Raw genomic sequence first — 18,191 nt, 5'->3', positions numbered from 1 at the left:
CTTGCAGAGGCAATAAAGTCATTGTTGCTTCACATTCATGCATTCTTTATTCATTCATCACACAAATAGCGGGATGACTACCACGGTAGCCCAGGAGGGGTGGTGGAGGAGGGAAGGAAAATGCCACACAGCACTTTAAAAGTTTACAACTTTAAAATTTATTGAATGCTAGCCTTCTTTTTTGGGGGCAATCCTCTGTGGCAGAGTGGCTGGTTGGCCGGTGGCCGCCCCACCGCGTTCTTGGGCATCTGGGTGTGGAGGCTGTGGAACTTGGGGAGGAGGGCGGTTGGTTACACAGGGGCTGTAGTGGCAGTCTGTGCTCCAGCTGCCTTTGCTGCAGCTCAACCATACACTGGAGCATACTGGTTTGGTCCTCCAACAGCCTCAGCACTGAATCCTGCCTCCTCTCATCACGCTGCCGCCACATTTGAGCTTCAGCCCTCTCTTCAGCCTGCCACCTCTCCTCCCGGTCATTTTGTGCTTTCCTGCACTCTGACATTATTTGCCTCCATGCATTCGTCTGAGCTCTGTCAGTGTGGGAGGACAGCATGAGCTTGGAGAACATTTCATCTTGAGTGCGTTTTTTTTTCTTTCTAAGCTTCACTAGCCTCTGGGAAGGAGAAGATCCTGTGATCATTGAAACACATGCAGCTGGTGGAGAAAAAAAAAGGGACAGCGGTATTTAAAAAGACACATTTTATAAAACAGTAGCTACACTCTTTCAGGGTAAACCTTGCTGTTAACATTACATACATAGCACATGTGCTTTCGTTACAAGGTCGCATTTTGCCTCCCCCCACTGCGTGGCTACCCCCTCAACCCTCCCCCCTCCCTGTTGCTAACAGCGGGGAACATTTCTGTTTAGCCACAGGCAAACAGCCCAGCAGGAATGGGCTACTTTGAGTGTCCCCTGAAGAAAAGCACTCTATTTCAACCAGATGACCATGAATTATATCTCACTCTCCTGAGGATAACACAGAGAGATAAAGAACGGATGTTGTCTGAACGCCAGGAAACATACACTGCAATGCTTTGTTCTACAATGATTCCCGAGTACGTGTTACTGGCCTGGAGTGGTAAAGTGTCCTACCATGAAGGACGCAATAAAGCTGCCCTCCCCAGAAACCTTTTGCAAAGGCTTTGGGAGTACATCCAGGAGAGCCGCGAATGCCAGGGCAAAGTAATCCTTTCACATGCTTGCTTTTAAACCATGTATAGTATTTTAAAAGGTACACTTACCGGAGGTCCCTTCTCCGCCTGCTGGGTCCAGGAGGCAGCCTTGGGTGGGTTCCGGGGGTACTGGCTCCAGGTCCAGGGTGAGAAACAGTTCCTGGCTGTCGGGAAAACCGGTTTCTCCGCTTGCTTGCTGTGAGCTAGCTACAACCTCCTCCTCCTCCTCATCATCTTCTTCGTCCCCAAAACCTGCTTCCGTATTGCCTCCATCTCCATTGAAGGAGTCAAACAACACGGCTGGGGTAGTGGTGGCTGAACCCCCTAAAATGGCACGCAGCTCATCATAGAAGCGACATGTTTGGGGCTCTGACCGGAGCGGCCGTTCGCCTCTCTGGTTTTCTGGTAGGCTTGCCTCAGCTCCTTCAGTTTCACGCAGCACTGCTTCGGGTCCCTGTTATGGCCTCTGTTCTTCATGCCCTGGGAGATTTTGAGAAAGGTTTTGGCATTTCGAAAACTGGAACGGAGTTCTGATAGCACGGATTCCTCTCCCCATACAGCGATCAGATCCCGTACCTCCTGTTCGGTCCATGCTGGAGCTCTTTTGCAATTCTGGGACTCCATCATGGTCACCTCTGCTGATGAGCTCTGCATGGTCACCTGCAGCTTGCCACGCTGACCAAACAGGAAATGAGATTCAAAAGTTCGCGGTTCTTTTCCTGTCTACCTGGCCAGTGCATCTGAGTTGAGAGTGCTGGCCAGAGCGGTCACAATGGATCACTCTGGGATAGCTCCTGGAGGCCAATACCGTCGAATTGTGTCCACAGTACCCCAAATTCAAGCTGGCAAGGCCGATTTAAGCGCTAATCCACTTGTCAGGGGTGGAGTAAGGAAATCGATTTTAAGAGCCCTTTAAGTCGAAATAAAGGGCTTCATTGTGTGGACGGGTGCAGGTTTACATCGATTTAATGCTGCTAAATTCGACCTAAAGTCCTAGTGTAGACCAGGGCTCAGGGGTGTGCATACCCCCGGGCCAGGTAAGTTACATCGACATAAAGCAGCGTTCACACTGCACTATGGCAGTGGGAGACACTCTCCCACACATGTAGCTTCTGCCTCCTGTGGTGGTGGAGTAATTATGCTGAGGGGAGAGCACTCTCCCCGCAGCTTCACCAGATAGGCTGCGCTGATGAAGCATTGTAGTGTAGAGTTGCCCATGGCTAGCCCCATTCGCAGAGGTGATTTTACTGGATTGCCACCTGTCCAAATTTTCCCAGGAGCATCTCTTTTTTGAGGCTACGTTTACACTACAGCCTATGAGAGCATAATTTACATCACTCAGGTGTGAATAAGCCCCCCTCCCTGAGAATCATAAGTTATATTGACCTAAGCATTGGTGTGCTCACAGAGGTGGGGTTTTTATACCGAGGCATAGAGCATCTTCACCAGACATGCTGCAGCAGCACAGCTGTTTTGGTACAGCTGCAGCGCTGTATGTATAGACGTGGCCTGAGGTAGCTGTCCTGGCTCTGGGAATGTTGTAAGAGTGCTGTGTATCCACTGCCAGCTCTCCAGGTTTTATGGGCTCAGGATCATACTGGATGCCCTGGCTTCTGCGTCTCAGAGCTGGCAACCTTCAAATTCAAACAGTCTGACAAACCTACCTTGCAACGGTGGAAGAGGCAACAATGTGCAACCTCCACATTTACATCTGCTAAAACACGCACATCCCACTGACCCTCTCCAGTCTCCGGTCACTTTATCTGCCGCAAATACCCCAACTTGACTCAGAAACAATCAGCCTACATTCTGCAACTGGGGGATGGCTTCTTTGGCCACCAGGAAGTACACATTGAATTGGACACTAACCATATGACAACCTTCACATCACACTTAGGCCCATGACTAAACTTTTCAGGAGAGCAACTCACTTATTATGTGTACATATAGCACACAAGTAAAAATTAACTCAAGTAGGAAGGTTTGGAAACAGAAAATCAAGTCATGCCCTGCCACTCAGATCTATAATTTTTTAAGCTGGTGAAGAAAGCCAAAAGCATCTGAATTCCTTAACAGATTGTTAGTATCTAATTTGAAGTGGGAATCTACCACTCACTCCAAGAACTCAATTATTTAATAAGCCATTGCTTGTTACAACGGACCTTAGTAAACTCACCCAGTAGTTAACATCCCCCTTCCTCCTATCCTCCGAAAAAGGGGAGGAAAGGAAAGGTCATAACCCAATTCAGTCACCCTCTCTAGTTGGGCACCAGGTTGCTGTGAATAGATCCAACTGCTGGATCCCTCATGCTTCTAAGCCCTCTGGGTCAGCATAGAGCTAGGTCACTTTTCCTAGATCTGGATCTCTCAGGGTATGTCTATACCCCCTCTCAGAGCAAGCCTTCCAACCCAAGTAGACAGACTCGTACTAGTGGAGCTCAAGTTAGTGCACTAAAAATAGCAGTGTGGTCGTTGTGGCTCTGCCTCTGGCAGAAACTAAGGCTAAACACCCAAGCTCAGACCCAGGGGATAAGGTGGTCTTGAGAGCCCAGATGCAACATCTATACTGCTATTTTTAGTGTCTTACCTCAAGGCACAGTTGCCAACTTTTGTGTAGTAAATAAGCACCCTGACTTTCACAATAAGCCAAAAATCAAGCTAATCCCATTTCAAAACAAGCCAATACCTAAGAACCCCAACACTCTATGTGACTCGATCCCCCCAGCGTGTAGTCTGGGACTGTGATGGGCCCACTGTGCATCCATGACTCTCTCCCCTGCTTGCCCCTTGCCCCCTGCTTGCCAGGAGCCAATCAAAAAAAAAGAAGCAACAAGCTACAAGCCAATAACTAGCCAACAAGTAACTCACAAGCCAATAAAGCCAAAAACAAGCCCAATTTATATGTTTTTTTCATGACTTTGGCATGTCTGCCTCAAGGGAAGGACAGAGAAGATGTAGGCTGCGTAGGCAGACAGAAAAGGCCAGATTTTGGGAAAGTTACAAAGGAAGAAGTGGCATGCCTGGCTATGCAGAGCTAGAGAGATGGAGGAGTCAAAGATGACCCTAGTTTACACTCTGAATGACAGAGAGGATGGTGGTGTTATAACAGTGGACAGAAAATGGGGGCAAATCAGAGTGTTCAGAAGGAAAGATAAGGAGTTAAGCAGACTGCAAAACATCCAAGAGGTGCAATTAGAGAAATGTGCTGAGATGCAAATTTGGAGAGAGAAGTCAGGAGTGGAAAGAGATTTGAGAGTCATTACCATAAAGATATTAGTAGCTGCAGCTATATAACCAAAGAAAGGGTATAAAGTGAGACAGGATCAAGGACACAGCCTTGTACAACTTCCCATGAAGACTAAAGGAGCCAATGACACAAGGAAAGTTGTGGAGAGAGCAGAGGCAGAGTATACTGAGGGGAGAGTAGTAATCAGTGGAGATGGCTGGACTGAGCAAATATGCAAAACCAATCATTCAAACAGGGTGGAATTATCAGGCTACATTTAGAACATCAGCAGTCAAGCAAAATGGCAAAGAAATCAGATTACAAGTAGGAACAGTCATTTGGAAGCTTGTAGGGCAACTAGTTGAAAGAAGCAGGCCAATTTAATGGTGGTAGTAAATTAAGTCACAGTTGGAGTCATGGCTCTGATAACTACAGCAATGCTCAAGGGAATATTCATTAAATTGCAGGGAGTACAAATAACAAATAATGGGGACTGAGGCAGTGAGATGAGCACAAAGTGGGGCTAAATGCCATTGGAAGCTCTTTGCTCGTCTCCCAAGAGACTAGCAAATTGCCTTCTATGGAACCAAATCATTGTAATCCCTTTTATTTACCCCCTGCATGGTCCTGGGATGCTTGAGCTTTTAGTTCCTCTTCTGCTGCTAGTATTGCTTAAGTGAAAAAATAAAGCATAGGGAAATGTCTAGAGAAATACTACATAGTTGCTTTCTGCCTCCACCTATCTAGTATTACAATAATCCTCCAGTGCCTATCATTTTATAAATTATTGTGAAACCAAAATGATAAAGTAATGGGGAAAATTACTTTTCCTAGGAACTACTGATATTTAGTTATCATATACTATTAATGTACAAAAAGAAAAGGAGTACTTGTGGCACCTTAGAGACTAACAAATTTATTTGAGCATAAGCTTTCATGAGCTACAGCTCACTTCATCGAATGTATCCGATGAAGTGAGCTGTAGCTCACGAAAGCTTATGCTCAAAATAAATTTGTTAGTCTCTAAGGTGCCACAAGTACTCCTTTTCTTTTTGCGAATATAGACTAACACAGCTGCTACTCTGAAACCTATTAATGTACAGATTTCTAAAGCTATTTATTTTCTTTTAGTTTTGCTAAGCAAATAGTGCATACATTTTAAAAAAGCACACATACACCTCCGTACACTTGGGAAGACGGTCTAGCAGTAATGCTTTCTGTGGTTATGTGGTTAGATTTTTGCAATTCTAATAATGAGGTCAGAAGGCACTCATTTCTAGAGGCTGACTTTGAAATGGAGATCCATCTAGTGGTGAAGGTTGAAAGTGGGAAAACAACAATAGTAAGTGACCTCAACAGTGGACAGATACCTTTGTGGAAAATTGTAATGCATTTTATCTAAGTAATTGTTTAAAATATTCAGCTGTTTGGACATATTTTCTACATTTTTCTTTTCAGATTTGCTCCCACAACTCAAGTACTTGAACATCTAAGTGACAATAATTGTACAACAAATTAATGTGGTGTAAAACTGCATGTATAATTTGTCAATGCAAAAGAGGCCAGCTGCTGAAAACCTGTTCCTTTAAGATTACAATTATATTTGAAATCAAATGTTTGAAAATCACCTCCTCCTGTTGCCTTTGCCTTCTTGCAACAGCTGAGGATATTTCATTAATACCTATACCAGTGTACAGAACTTTACAAAATTTTCCAGCGTTTGCAAAATCATCTAAGGTTTACACTGAGCCATGAACTCAAGCTTAAGAAGTTGATCATTTTTGTTCACTTTGAAAGTTTGGGTAGCAGGTTAGCTGCCCCACTTATTTCCCCAAATTCCAATTATTATTGATAATTAAATATATCCTTTTTAAAACTCTTGCCTCTGCCGACCACTTTTCTCCCAGTACTTTTAATTCAGCTCTCCAGAACAACACCTTGGTCTCCTGGCATGTATTCAAGAGGTCCTGTTAAAGGTGGAAGAAGAAGGAGACCTATATACATCAGCAGCTACTGTAGGACTTTTCTTATGGTCATTGTGCTGTACTTAAAAATAATCTGACAATCGACCAAAGCACAGATCAGCTGTAACACACATTGGTAGACATCTGTAGAAGCTGATTTTACCCCTACTGCAGAATTGAAATAATTTGTATACACATTAATGGTGAGCTACAAAGGTAAAAAGGGACTTTTTTTTCTCCATCTATAAAGAATGCCCCAAAAGCTTTTGTTAAAAGGTTTTCTTTTCCTTTGATTGTTGTTGTTATTTACATTATACATTGCAGTCTTGTCTTCCCTGGAAACTGTTGTGGTGACTTTATTACATCACAAACACTGAGAGATTGAAAGCTGAGGAAATGACAATTAAGGTCCTTTTTTGTTAGCATGTAGTTAATTTCAATGCCGAATAAGCACTTGGGACAAAGGACATGTTTGTTAAAGATGCTATACTCCAGACTCTTCAACAGAGCTCACAGTTAATATTTGAAACCCCTGATTTTGCTGGAGATCAGAATGTTCATTCATGATATTTCCAGAGGTAAAACAAACTTTTTAAAAATAACACTTTACATCTTCTTAATACATTCTGACAAAATGAAAGAGGCACCCCCCTAAACTAACAAAAAAGTTATTTGCAGATCAACTATCTAAATAGATTTTGGCACAATTTAATTTTTTTTTTTTATTTTTTAATTCTAAAGCAAAGTAAGCAAACAAAATGGGCAATATGAGTACAGGCATGCAGCAGTCGGAGCTGAATTGCAGATACCCGGTCACCTACAGTACAGCTGACAATACATAGAAATGACAGCACTGTGGCAGCACTGAGATGTGAATGCAGGAGGTGGCTGAAGAACCAATGCAATTTTTATAACTGAAACATAAAATAATCGGTGGGACCACTAAACATTGTTTATATCGGTAAAAAAAAATTCAAAATTAGGTGCAACACTATCTATTTAAGTTTGGGGAAATGAGATCAATTTGTGCTAAACAATTAAAAGCTCAGCCATTATTTTCCAACAAGCCTTTAAAAAAGGTCTGATAAAAACATGGTGATCATTTATTTAAAATCTAAGTGCCATGCACCAAGCATGTGATTTACTGTAACTCCATTTTTGTATGGATTAGAGATAATGACTTTTAAGGAGCTGTTAAAGGGCTCCTTATTGCATTTATTCTTTGGGCCAAAATTCATCTTAGCATAATTGAGCTAACTACAGTGGGAATTATGCCTACTAATACAGGGATTGAATTTGGTCCTTCATATCCAGTTGGAATAAAAAGAATAAAAAAGAAGAGATTACTCCCCCAGTGCAGTAACTGTGGTTCTTCGAGATGTGTATCCCAATAAGTGCTCCACTGCAGGTACACATGCACCTCTCAAGCCCTCAATCAGATTTTCTATTAGCAATGTCAGTCCATGCAGGCATCCTATATATCTGCGTGCCATGCTTAGATGCTATATAGGGCTGTGTGGGCACCACCTTCAATTCCTTCTCCATCCAAACACCCCGCACAGAGCAGAGGGGAAATAGGGTGGATAATGGCGCACCCATCAGGACACACATCTCAAAGAATCACAGTTACTGCACCGGGGGAGTAACCTCTTCTTCTTCTTCGAGTAGTGTCCCTACAGGTGCTCCACTTCTGGTGACTCCCAACTAGTATTCCCATAAAGAGGAGGAAGCTTCAGAATTGAGTCCAGAACTGAAGATAGGACTGCATTAACAAGTACTGCATCTGAACTGGAGTCCTGGATCAAGGCATAGTGCTCAGAAAATGTATGTACTGAAACCCACGTAGCAGCCTTACATATCTCAGATACTGGAACGTTTTTGAGTAATGCTATGGACATTGTGAGAAATCTGATAGAATGTGCTATTGACCTTTGCAGAGGTTGAGCACCAACTCCTTCGTACCATGTGACAATGCACCTGGAGATCCACCTCAACAATCTCTGGGCAGAGATCATGAACCCCTTGGATCTGTATGTGATGAAAATGAACAGCTTAGGCAGCTCCTGAATTTGTTTGGTCCTGTCTAGATAGAAGACCAATGCCCATCTAACATATACGTTATGAAAAGGTCTCCTGTTGTGATTTACATGGTTGTGGAAAAAACACTGGTATGCATGGTTGAGATGAAAGTCTGATAGTACCTTAGGTAAGAATTTAGAGTGTGGGTGTAAAAAGATCTTGCCTTGAAGAACCCCTAAATGGGGATTGGGGGTTTGCCATCAAGGCCCCAGTTTCTCTGACTCTATGGGCCAACGTGATAGCTACTAAAAAGGCCATCTTCTGGATAAGTGAAGCAAAGAACAGGTTGCCATTGTTTCGAATGGAGGTCTGATGAGATATCTAAGTACCAGGTTGAGGTTCTAAGTTAGAGTGGGGTCCCCAACTTGGGTGTAGAGGTTCCCCAAACCCTTAATAAACCTTGAAGGCATAGGGTGAGCAAATATAGAAAACCTTTCTACTAGAGGATGAAGAGTTGATGTTGCAACCAAGTGAATTTTAAACGAGCTAACTGAAAACCGTGATTCCTTTAAGTCCAGCAGGTGACCCTGGATAGCTGAAAGCCACAAGAATTCAGACACGAATCGGTGGCGTTGACACCAGTGGCTGAATCTCTTCCACTTTTGCAGGTAAGTAATTCAGGCTGACTCCTTTCTATTGTTCAATAACACGTGTACTTCTGCAGAGCAGGCAGATTCTAAGCCTGCGAACCATCAAGGAACCAGGTCCTGAGGCAGGAGATCCCTAGGTTGCTGTGAAGTAACCTGTGTCTTGGGATAAGAGATGATGAATGACTGGAAGCTTGATCACTGGATGCACAGATGAAGCAGTTAAGGATACCAAGCTTGTCTCAGTCAGGTCGATACTTTAAGGATAACCCTGGCTTTGTCCTGTCTGATCTTGTTCACCAGTCTATTAGCAGTGCTGGAGGAAATGCATACAACAGTCCCTTTGTCCAAGATAGGAGAAAGGCATCTTCCAGAGAGCAATGGCCTACACCACCTCCTGAACAAAACAGAGGACACTTCTTATTCCTGGAATATTGAAGTGGTTTACCTCTGGAAATCCCCAATCTTGGAGAATATCATGGAGAATTTGAGAGCCCAGTTTGCATTCAGAATCATGTGAGAAACGCCTGCTGAGAGTACTGGCTGTGGTGTCCTGAATGCCAGGGAGGTAGAGAGCTGAAATTTGGATCTGATGGGCTACATACCAGTTTTACAATTTAATTGCTTCAGTGCACAGGGAGCAGGATCTTGCTCCTCCTTTTTTGTTGATATAGAACATGCAGCCACATTGTCATGATCCTGATTGATTTGCCCCTGATAAGGGGTAGGAAATGAAGACAAGCAATCCTGATTGCCCTGAGTTCCAACAGGTTAATGTGGAGACAGGTTTCCCGAGTTGCCCATCTAACCTGAGCCATGAAGTGTGGTACTGAGGTGAGTTCCCCATCCCAACATGGATGTGTCTGTTCTCATGCTTATTATTGGAGTTGAGTGAACAAAAGGAATGCCTGCACTGATGTTTGAGTTGATTTTTCCCCCCACCAGTCTGGGGAGTTCTTTACATGAAGGGGAACTGCAGTTTGCTTGTCCAATCTGTTCAGTGAAAAGATTGTTCTGAGCCAGCCCTGGAAGCAACAGAGACATAGTCTTGCATGATTGGTCACCAAAGTGCAAGCTGCCATCTGACCCACAAGCTATAGACAGTTCCTTACTGAGGTTTGAGGATTCCCTTGAATGGTCCTGACTAGATTTGATAAAATCACGAGTCTGTCTGTGGGAAGGTAGGCCATGGCTGCCAATGAATCCAAGTATGCCCCTATGAACTGTATTCTCTGTACAGGCGTTAATGTTCATTTTCTTACATTGAGATGAAGACCCACTTCCTAGAAAAGCACATGATGTATGACGATACCGCTTTATAAACTCAACCCTGGAGCAGCCAGTCATCGAGGTACGGGAAGACTAAAATCGCCTCCTGCCAAAGATAAGCGGACACTACTGCTAGGACCTTTGAGGACACACTTGGAGCTGAGAAGAGGCTAAAGGGAAGTACTTGGTATTGAAAATATTCCTGGCATATAGTAAAGAGTAGGTATTTTCTGCAAGAGGGGTGGATTGTTATATGGCAATAGGAGTCTTGTAGATCAAGGGGCAAAAACTAATCTGCCTCTAGTTAAGGGATTATAGTTGCCAGGGTCACCATTCTGCACTTCTGAGACTTCATTAATATGTTTAGTAGTCTCAGATTCAGAATCAGTCTCCACCCTCTATTTTATTTTGGCACAGGGAAATACCTTTAATAGAACCCTTTTCTTTTGTGAGGAGCTGGGACTCACTCTGTCACTGCTATCGAAGGAGAGTCTATTTCTTGTCTCAGTGCAAGCTTGTGAGAGGGGTCCCTGTAGGGGGATGGGAAAAGGGGGAGTGGAAAGGAAGCAGGGCTGCAAAGTGTAGTGGACCCAATGTTATGACCTCTATGAACAACTTGTCTGTAGAAATCCACCTTGAAGCATGCTGGAAGGGAAAGGTGGTCTCCAAAAGGAGACAAGTGGGCAAAGGATTGCAACTGCTGAATTAGAGGTGTGGGAAGATTCGAACCCTTGACTGACCCGTCAAAACTGTTGTTTCAATGATGACTAGGTACTCGTGGAAGGCAGTTGAGCAGCCCTCTTTCTCTGGAACTTATGTCACTTTGTCGGGGGAAGGGGTGTTCAATGGATCTCTGAAACCCACAGAAACAAGGAGGGCGAGATCTTTGCGGGGTTTGAGAGCTACAGGATCTTCTTTTATTCTAGGTGTATATATTGTGACAAAGCTCTGTCCTTGTCTCAGAAGGTCCCGCACTTCCTGGAGGATTTCGCTAGCCTCAGGGGCTCACTGTGACCCTCCACATAGCCCTTCTCTCTCTAGAGGCAAGGGTCACAGCCTACTGAGCCATTTTCATCATAAGCCAGCAAAGAAGATGAGGAGAAGCCACCCTCCCTTCCACAGTCTCTGTTGTCTCCCAATCTCAGTGATTAATCTGGGAGGGGAGAGCCTGGGCCCGCCCTCTGCCCACTGGCTCACCACCTGCTATCTGCCTACTAGGGCAGTCTTCTGGCCCTGGGTCAGGATCCGGGTTCCCAAGGCCTTCGCGGTCTTCCTCTTTTTTTTTTTTTTTTATCTTCCAGGTCTTTTCGGGGGCTGAGAACAGATCCTGAAAAATCTCAGTGAACCTCAAGGGTTGACATTCCCTCGGTGACGAGTCGCTGTCCTCAGGGTCCCCACCTCCCTCCAGCCTCTCTGCGGGGGAGTAAATTATCAAAGCCTGGATAGTCCCTCCCAATGACTACAGGATATGGGAATTTAGGAACTACAACCACGGTCACCTCAATGGGGTTCTTCTGAACCTCTGTCTCCACCGGGATGGTGGGGTAATGGCTCACGGCCTCCTGTATGCATGTCACTGCTAAGCGTTTGGCTTGCAGCAGCTGACTACTTTTTACCAGCTTACCCGATATGAGGGTCGTAGCACCCCCAGAGTCCACAAGTGCTGTAGTCTCTGCTCCGTTTATCCTCACTGACCTGGTGTAATTATGCGGGGCTAAAGTGACCCCTGCAAGGTGGATAAGGAAGCACCGGACCTCCCAATCCCCCAAGTTACATTGCATAGGCTCCTCAGTGCTGGGACATTGTGCTGCTACGTTTCCCCACTCCTCGCATGCATAACATCTATAATTGCTTCTAATCACTCCCCTATCCCAGGGGGTTAAGTCCCAGGGTTCCCCCTCACTCAGGCCAATCCCTTCCTTCTGGGGTCCCCGCTGGTTTTCGGCCCCCCTTCTTCCACCTAGGACTCCCTGGGGGTTTGGCTGCCCAACCTTCCAGGGTTGGGGTCAGGTGCTTGCTTCAAAGGAGACCTTCCTTGGGTAGTTGGGTCAATTCCCTGGCTATCATCTGTCTTCCTACCAGCGCAATCATCTTGTCGTAGGTGGACGGATCGTTCTGGCCTACCCATTTAACGAGATCTGGTGGCAGTCCTCACATGTAATGGTCCATGACCAGGGTCTCCAAAATCTCCTCCGGGCTGCATGCCTCAGGCTGTAACCACTTTCGTGCGAGGTATATGAGGTCAAATAGCTGGGACCTCGGGGATTTGTTCTCCTGGTATTTCCACTCACTGAACCTCTGGGCCCGTACTGCTGCCATCACCCCTGATCGTGCTAGGATCTCTGCCTTCAGCTGGGTATAGTCAATAGCATCTGTAGCAGGCAAGTCAAAGTAGGCCTTCTGGGCCTCTCCGCACAAAGAAGAGGCAAGAATGCTGGCCCACTGCTCCTGGGACCACGCCTCATGCTGAGCAGTCCTTTTGAATGAGAGGAGATATTCCTCTATGTCATCTCCCAAGTCATCTTTGGCAGACCACCAGTGGCCCTCAGGGTTTGCGTCCTGTCAGACCCCCGGGCCTGGGTGGTGAGGATCTTCAGCTGATCCACTACTTCTCGCAAGAGGGCACGATCTTGGGTCGCCTGGCCCATTAATAATTTATTGGTTTCTTGCTATAGCCGCACAGACTTCTGTTGTGCCATTCCCTAAACCCGGGTGGCCTCCTGCTGGGCTGCCGTGGCTTGTACCAGAGCTCTTACCACCTCTTCCATTGTGGTACAAAACAAAAAACAAACCAAAAAAACCCCAGTGAACTTTTTTTTTAAAAAAACCTCTTTCTTCCGCCACTCTGTGAATGATGATCCCACACCTCACACCAGTTTTGACAAAGCTCTGTCCTTGTCTCAGTGGGTCCCGTGCTTCCTGGCGGATTACACTAGCCTCAGAAGCTCACTGTGACCCTCCACATAGCCCTTTTCTCTCTAAAGGCAAATGGCTCAGTGGGCTGTGACCTTTTCATCATAAGCCAGCAAGGTAGGTGAGGAGAAGCCATCCTCCCTTGCAGTCTCTGTTGTCTCCCAATCTCAGTGATTAATCGGGGAGGGGAGTGGGGAGCTTGGGCCCGCCCTCTACTCTGGGCTCCAGCCCAGGGACTTTAAAAGTAGCAGCTATGGTAGTGGACTTTTTGGAAATAGGATGTGTACAATTTCCTGGGCCACTTCCCCACAGCAGCCCCCACTCAATATTTCCTTCACCGTTACCTCAGGGCCTCCTTCCTTGTGCCTGATATCGTTTGTACTGCTTTAGTTCCTCCAACAGCATGGCTTCCTCCTACAGCTCCTGACACACGCACCCAACTGACTAAGTGGGAGGCTTTTAACTAGTTTCAGCCAGCCCCTAAGTGGCTTCAGGTATCCCAATCAACCTAGCTATCTTTCCTGCCTTCTGGAAAGATCTTAATTGACCCCAGGTGTCTTAATTGACCTGGAACAGCTGCCATTTACTTATCCTGGTAACAGGGATTTGTTTAGCCTGGGGCTAATAGATCGGTCTCCCACTACTTTTCTGTAGCCATCTGACCTTGCCCCGTCACAATATATACCCAGAGATCTTAATGTGGCCCTGAAGTTTTTCAGCATATGACAAGAGTGGTCTGTGGTTTCTGAGAACAACTTTTGACCATCAAAGGGGAGGTCCTCAACAATATTCTGAACTTCTCTTGGCAACTCTGAAACTTGGAGCCATGATGCCCTGTGAATACTGCCGCGGAGATGGGCCTGGCAGCAGTGTCTGTGGCATCCAAGGACACTTAAAGTGACGTTCTGGCTAATAACTGATCAACTGCAATGATAACCTGAAATTGTTCCCTCTGTTCTGTGGAAGATCATCAATAAAGGTTGTAAATTTATTATAGTTTGTGAAATTATATTTAGCCATGACTGCCTGATAGTTTACAATCCAAAACTGTAGGGTCACGGATGAATTGGACATCTGTCCAAAGATGGCTAAGTACTTTTGTTCCTTGTCATATAGCAGAGACTTGGAGTAGTGTTGTTTACCCCACTCGTTTACCGCATCTACCACCCGAGAATTGGGTTGGGGAGGGGGAGGGAATAAAAGTTTGGAGTCCTTGGAGTATTTTTTAATCCTGCTTTCCCTATGGCAGGTAAGTGTCTTTAGGTGGGTCCCTATCATCCACCCCTCTCCCACTTCTCACGAGGTCCCAATGAGCTCTATCATAGGTGTCCTTCTGTTTTATGTCTTCCTGTGAATGTACCTATTCACTTGACTTTAAAACTACCATATCTACATTGGTAATTTATGAATTTGCCTCTTCGCTCCCACTTAACTGGGATTGGCAATGGAGTTTCTCTCTTTAGAGGTGGATTGCATTGTTAAATTCACCTCTGGAAAATCATTGCTTGGTGAGGACGGTCCATTCTGCTGAATCCCAAGAGTTGAAAGGACAGATCCACTGTTGCATGTGTCTCTGGAGATGTTCTAGGTGGCTGTGGAAGGGATGTGGAGGCCCCAAAAAAGCAGTCCAGCTGTCATGATCCCACTGATTGAATTAGGGTGCACTCTATGGGCTGGGCGCAATCATGGCAGAGCTCCCCGCCTGTGGCTCGAGAGATCTCATCACAGTTGAAGCACATCTTTGTGCTTTTGGCTTCCTCGGTCTATTCTATTCCACCAGGATGGGGCAAAAAACAGTTACAAGGAATAGTATTTGTCTTAAAATAATAAAATTACAAGCAGCTGCCATCTTACACATGATACCGAGTAGGACTAAATAAGCATCACAATTTGGAAGCACCAGAAGATACTTAAAGTTATGAAATCTTCAGTTTTTAAAAACTGGTAAAGTAATTTTATAACTTCCTACAACTTTTAAGTTATTTTCAAAGCTTTTGAACTGTGAAGCTGATTCGTTTGGTCCTAACTCCACATCAAACTGTGTTGCTTGCTTTATGGCTGAGGGGAAAACCCTGAGTCAGTGATTAAAGATAGTGACAGGGTGTGACATAAAACTGATTTTGAAAAATTCTTTACTTGTGCAAGGACCAGTGCCTCTGCATAGTTAACGATTGAAAGTACTTGGTTATAAACCCAGATTTTCAGCTCATCTCTATCTTCAACAACAACAAAGCAATCCACCTCAAATTTTCACATGCCACATCTCATGCCAGGGCAGAATGTTTCTGGAGTATGTACATTTTAATAAATTTAGCCATCAAATGTACTGTATGTAACCTACTCTAGAATTTACTTGAAACACAAATTTGAGAGTCAGCTACCCCAGGAGAAGCTATCTACTCTAAGATTCACAAGTAGGCTGTTTGAGTGTTTGGACAGGTTCCCCCCCTCCCGCTCTTTAATTCTTCTTTTAGACTAATGGAAATTCTACTGAATTTGTGTTTCTCTGGAAGTTGTTTCCCTACTTTTGATTTGCCCAGATCTTGTCCAAATTATTTTTCCTTTTCATATTTGAGCGACTTTAGGCCCTGATCCTTCAGTTTGTTGCATGAGGACAGACTGCTGTGCCCATAAGGACCCCCCCAGAAGTCAAAGGAGCTCTGCATGGGTGCAGCAGTGCACTCACAGGCTTAGTGTTCTCCTATCCCCATTTCAGATGATTGCTTTTAATGACGACATACATGACTGCCTCCAATTCTTATACAAATTCATATTTCTAAACATGTTTTATTTCAGCTTTTTTGCACTGGGATGAGCAAAAAAGCAGGTAAATATATAGAAAGTGAGATACTATCTATTCATGAAAAAGCAGAAGAGACATTAAATTAGCCATTAACCTTGTTTTTTATTTAGGAGCGCATCAAAATTTTTATACCAGAGCTTTGGTTGACTGGAATGATATGCACGCTTAATTTTAATAGTGTTTTTAAAAAACAGTAAACATGATGTGTACATTCAAATGTGTGCAAGACAAACATTGTCAATACTACATGGTTACATTATAGAAAATGAAATGTTTGAAATATATAGCTGTGAACCCTTTATGTTTTTGGTATAATTTATTTAGTCAGCACTTAATAGGACTATTTTCTAGAAGCCATTTCACATGTGCCCTATTTAAAGATTTGTACTGACTCTATGGCAAGTTCATAGTGTAACTGTAGTTACACTGAGAATTTCTGGATAAGGAAAACAAGGCTCTTATGCTTAAATATTTCTTTGACACTAAATCTCTTGTAATTTAAACTGGAAAAAAAGTCTAACTTGCAGTTTATAAAGTTATTATTAATAATCAGCCGCTTGAACTTTCAAAAGGGGACAATGACATTTTGAATACATTCTATAATTCTAAATGCCACAGATGAAAGCACAGAACTGCTGAACCTGGATGATTGCTCTTCAAAATCTGACCATTTAAAAGCATAATCTGAGTTGCTAAAGCTTCTCATAGTTCTAATAAAGTCTTCAACAGTCTTAATGAGAGCCACTGACAACAGCTGCGTTTAGAATGCCAATGGTATGAACATTACAGAAAATGCTGAAGCTTAAGTAGTCAGATAAACTTGGAAACATTAAACATTCTGGTAACACTGCAGTTTCTCTTTAATATGAAAGGGCAGTAGGATGCACCACCTACAGATGGGGTATTTAGAGTTAGATACCAGACCAACTGTAATCGCTCCTTAAAAACCTTGTCTTTTAATGTGGCCTTTTTTTAAGTGACTTTTTAAAAAACAAACCTATGTAGCAAATAAAGGCATCTTCTTCAGTAAACAAAAGAATTTCTTAGAATAAGAAAATATATAAACAGAAATCTTTTCTGTAGGAGGATATACAGACATATACCTTATATAACCGTGTATATTAAACAACAAAATAAAAAGTATATTCAAATGTTAGGAGTCTGATGTAAACAAACAACAAGGAGATTCAAAGTGAAAATACACTATCCTTACTTCACCCCATTGTGCCTAGTTACTGCAGCATATATGGTATTAAAAAATTCAAATGCAAGAAGCTCTTGTTTAACTCAAAGAGCCAAGCGATTTCTTTGGAAATGTATTCAAATAAAAAAATGCTCCTAACCAAGATCATGTGCATCAAATTTCAGCCCAGGAAAAAAATTCACAGTCACATTATAAACCCCTTGAAAATAGGAGTTTATAATGACAACTACAATGGCGCTTTGAGAGCCACTATAATATATACTATTGGGTTGGGGCGTTTTTCTTTTTGCTTAGTATACATATATAGTAAACAGACACTGGGAAAACCGGCGTGCAGCTTTTTCATTAAAGTTGTGCAATTCATTGAACTGCTGAGTAAACCTCTTTGCCTTAAATATTTTAGAAAATGAGAACAGACTTTTCAGCTGAATATATACAGTGTGCACTAGCTAAGAGTATTTAAATTTATATACAGGTAAGTGCACCAAGACAGACAGAGACATGAATGGCTTTGGAGAGTTGAGTCAAGGTTTAGTTTGCTTTTCTACCATTAAAAATGCACACTGAAGATTGTTTTTGAAGGAAGATGCTTCCAATTTTGTGTGAAGTGCTTCATTTCTTCTCAGTAAGGGTTTAATCACCAAATTTTATATCAAGCTAGATTCTTTTGGAGATGGTGTAACATCAGAGGTGCCACTGGAGGGTCCGCTGGTAGCTGCAGAGAAGCAAAAAACCCTACACTGGTAAGATTGTACAGCAAAAGAAAGGTCAATATTAAAACTTACATCAATCTTGCTGTAAACTGAATTCAGGTAACCCATTATAATCACTAAGTAACAAGTGAATTAAGTAACTTTTGAGATGTTTGGACTTAAGTTAGACCTACTTTGACACTGTTACAATGTGTTGAACAATTCACTCTTGAAATTCAATAGTCTGCCACAGATGAAAAAAATAACCCACCAAGAGCAACTGT

The 18,191-nt window shown here is 43.6% G+C and overlaps 1 protein-coding gene across 7 annotated transcripts in view; it reads right to left on the bottom strand.

Moving 5' to 3' along the window:
* Positions 1 to 16,093: 16,093 nt before the first annotated feature.
* PPIP5K2 (diphosphoinositol pentakisphosphate kinase 2) overlaps positions 16,094 to 18,191 on the bottom strand; it is a 97,034-nt gene continuing 94,936 nt past the window's right edge. For all 7 annotated transcript variants that reach the window (XM_048849513.2, XM_075128599.1, XM_048849518.2 and 4 more), the window contains one exon: positions 16,094 to 17,930. In XM_048849513.2, the coding sequence (XP_048705470.1) occupies positions 17,863 to 17,930 (68 nt within the window). In that variant the 3' untranslated portion in view covers positions 16,094 to 17,862. The remainder of the gene's footprint in view (positions 17,931 to 18,191) is intronic.

Source organism: Caretta caretta, chromosome 5, assembly GCF_965140235.1.
Source record: "Caretta caretta isolate rCarCar2 chromosome 5, rCarCar1.hap1, whole genome shotgun sequence".
Taxonomy (NCBI): Eukaryota; Metazoa; Chordata; order Testudines; family Cheloniidae; genus Caretta; species Caretta caretta.
This window is presented reverse-complemented; position numbering and strand designations above follow the sequence as displayed.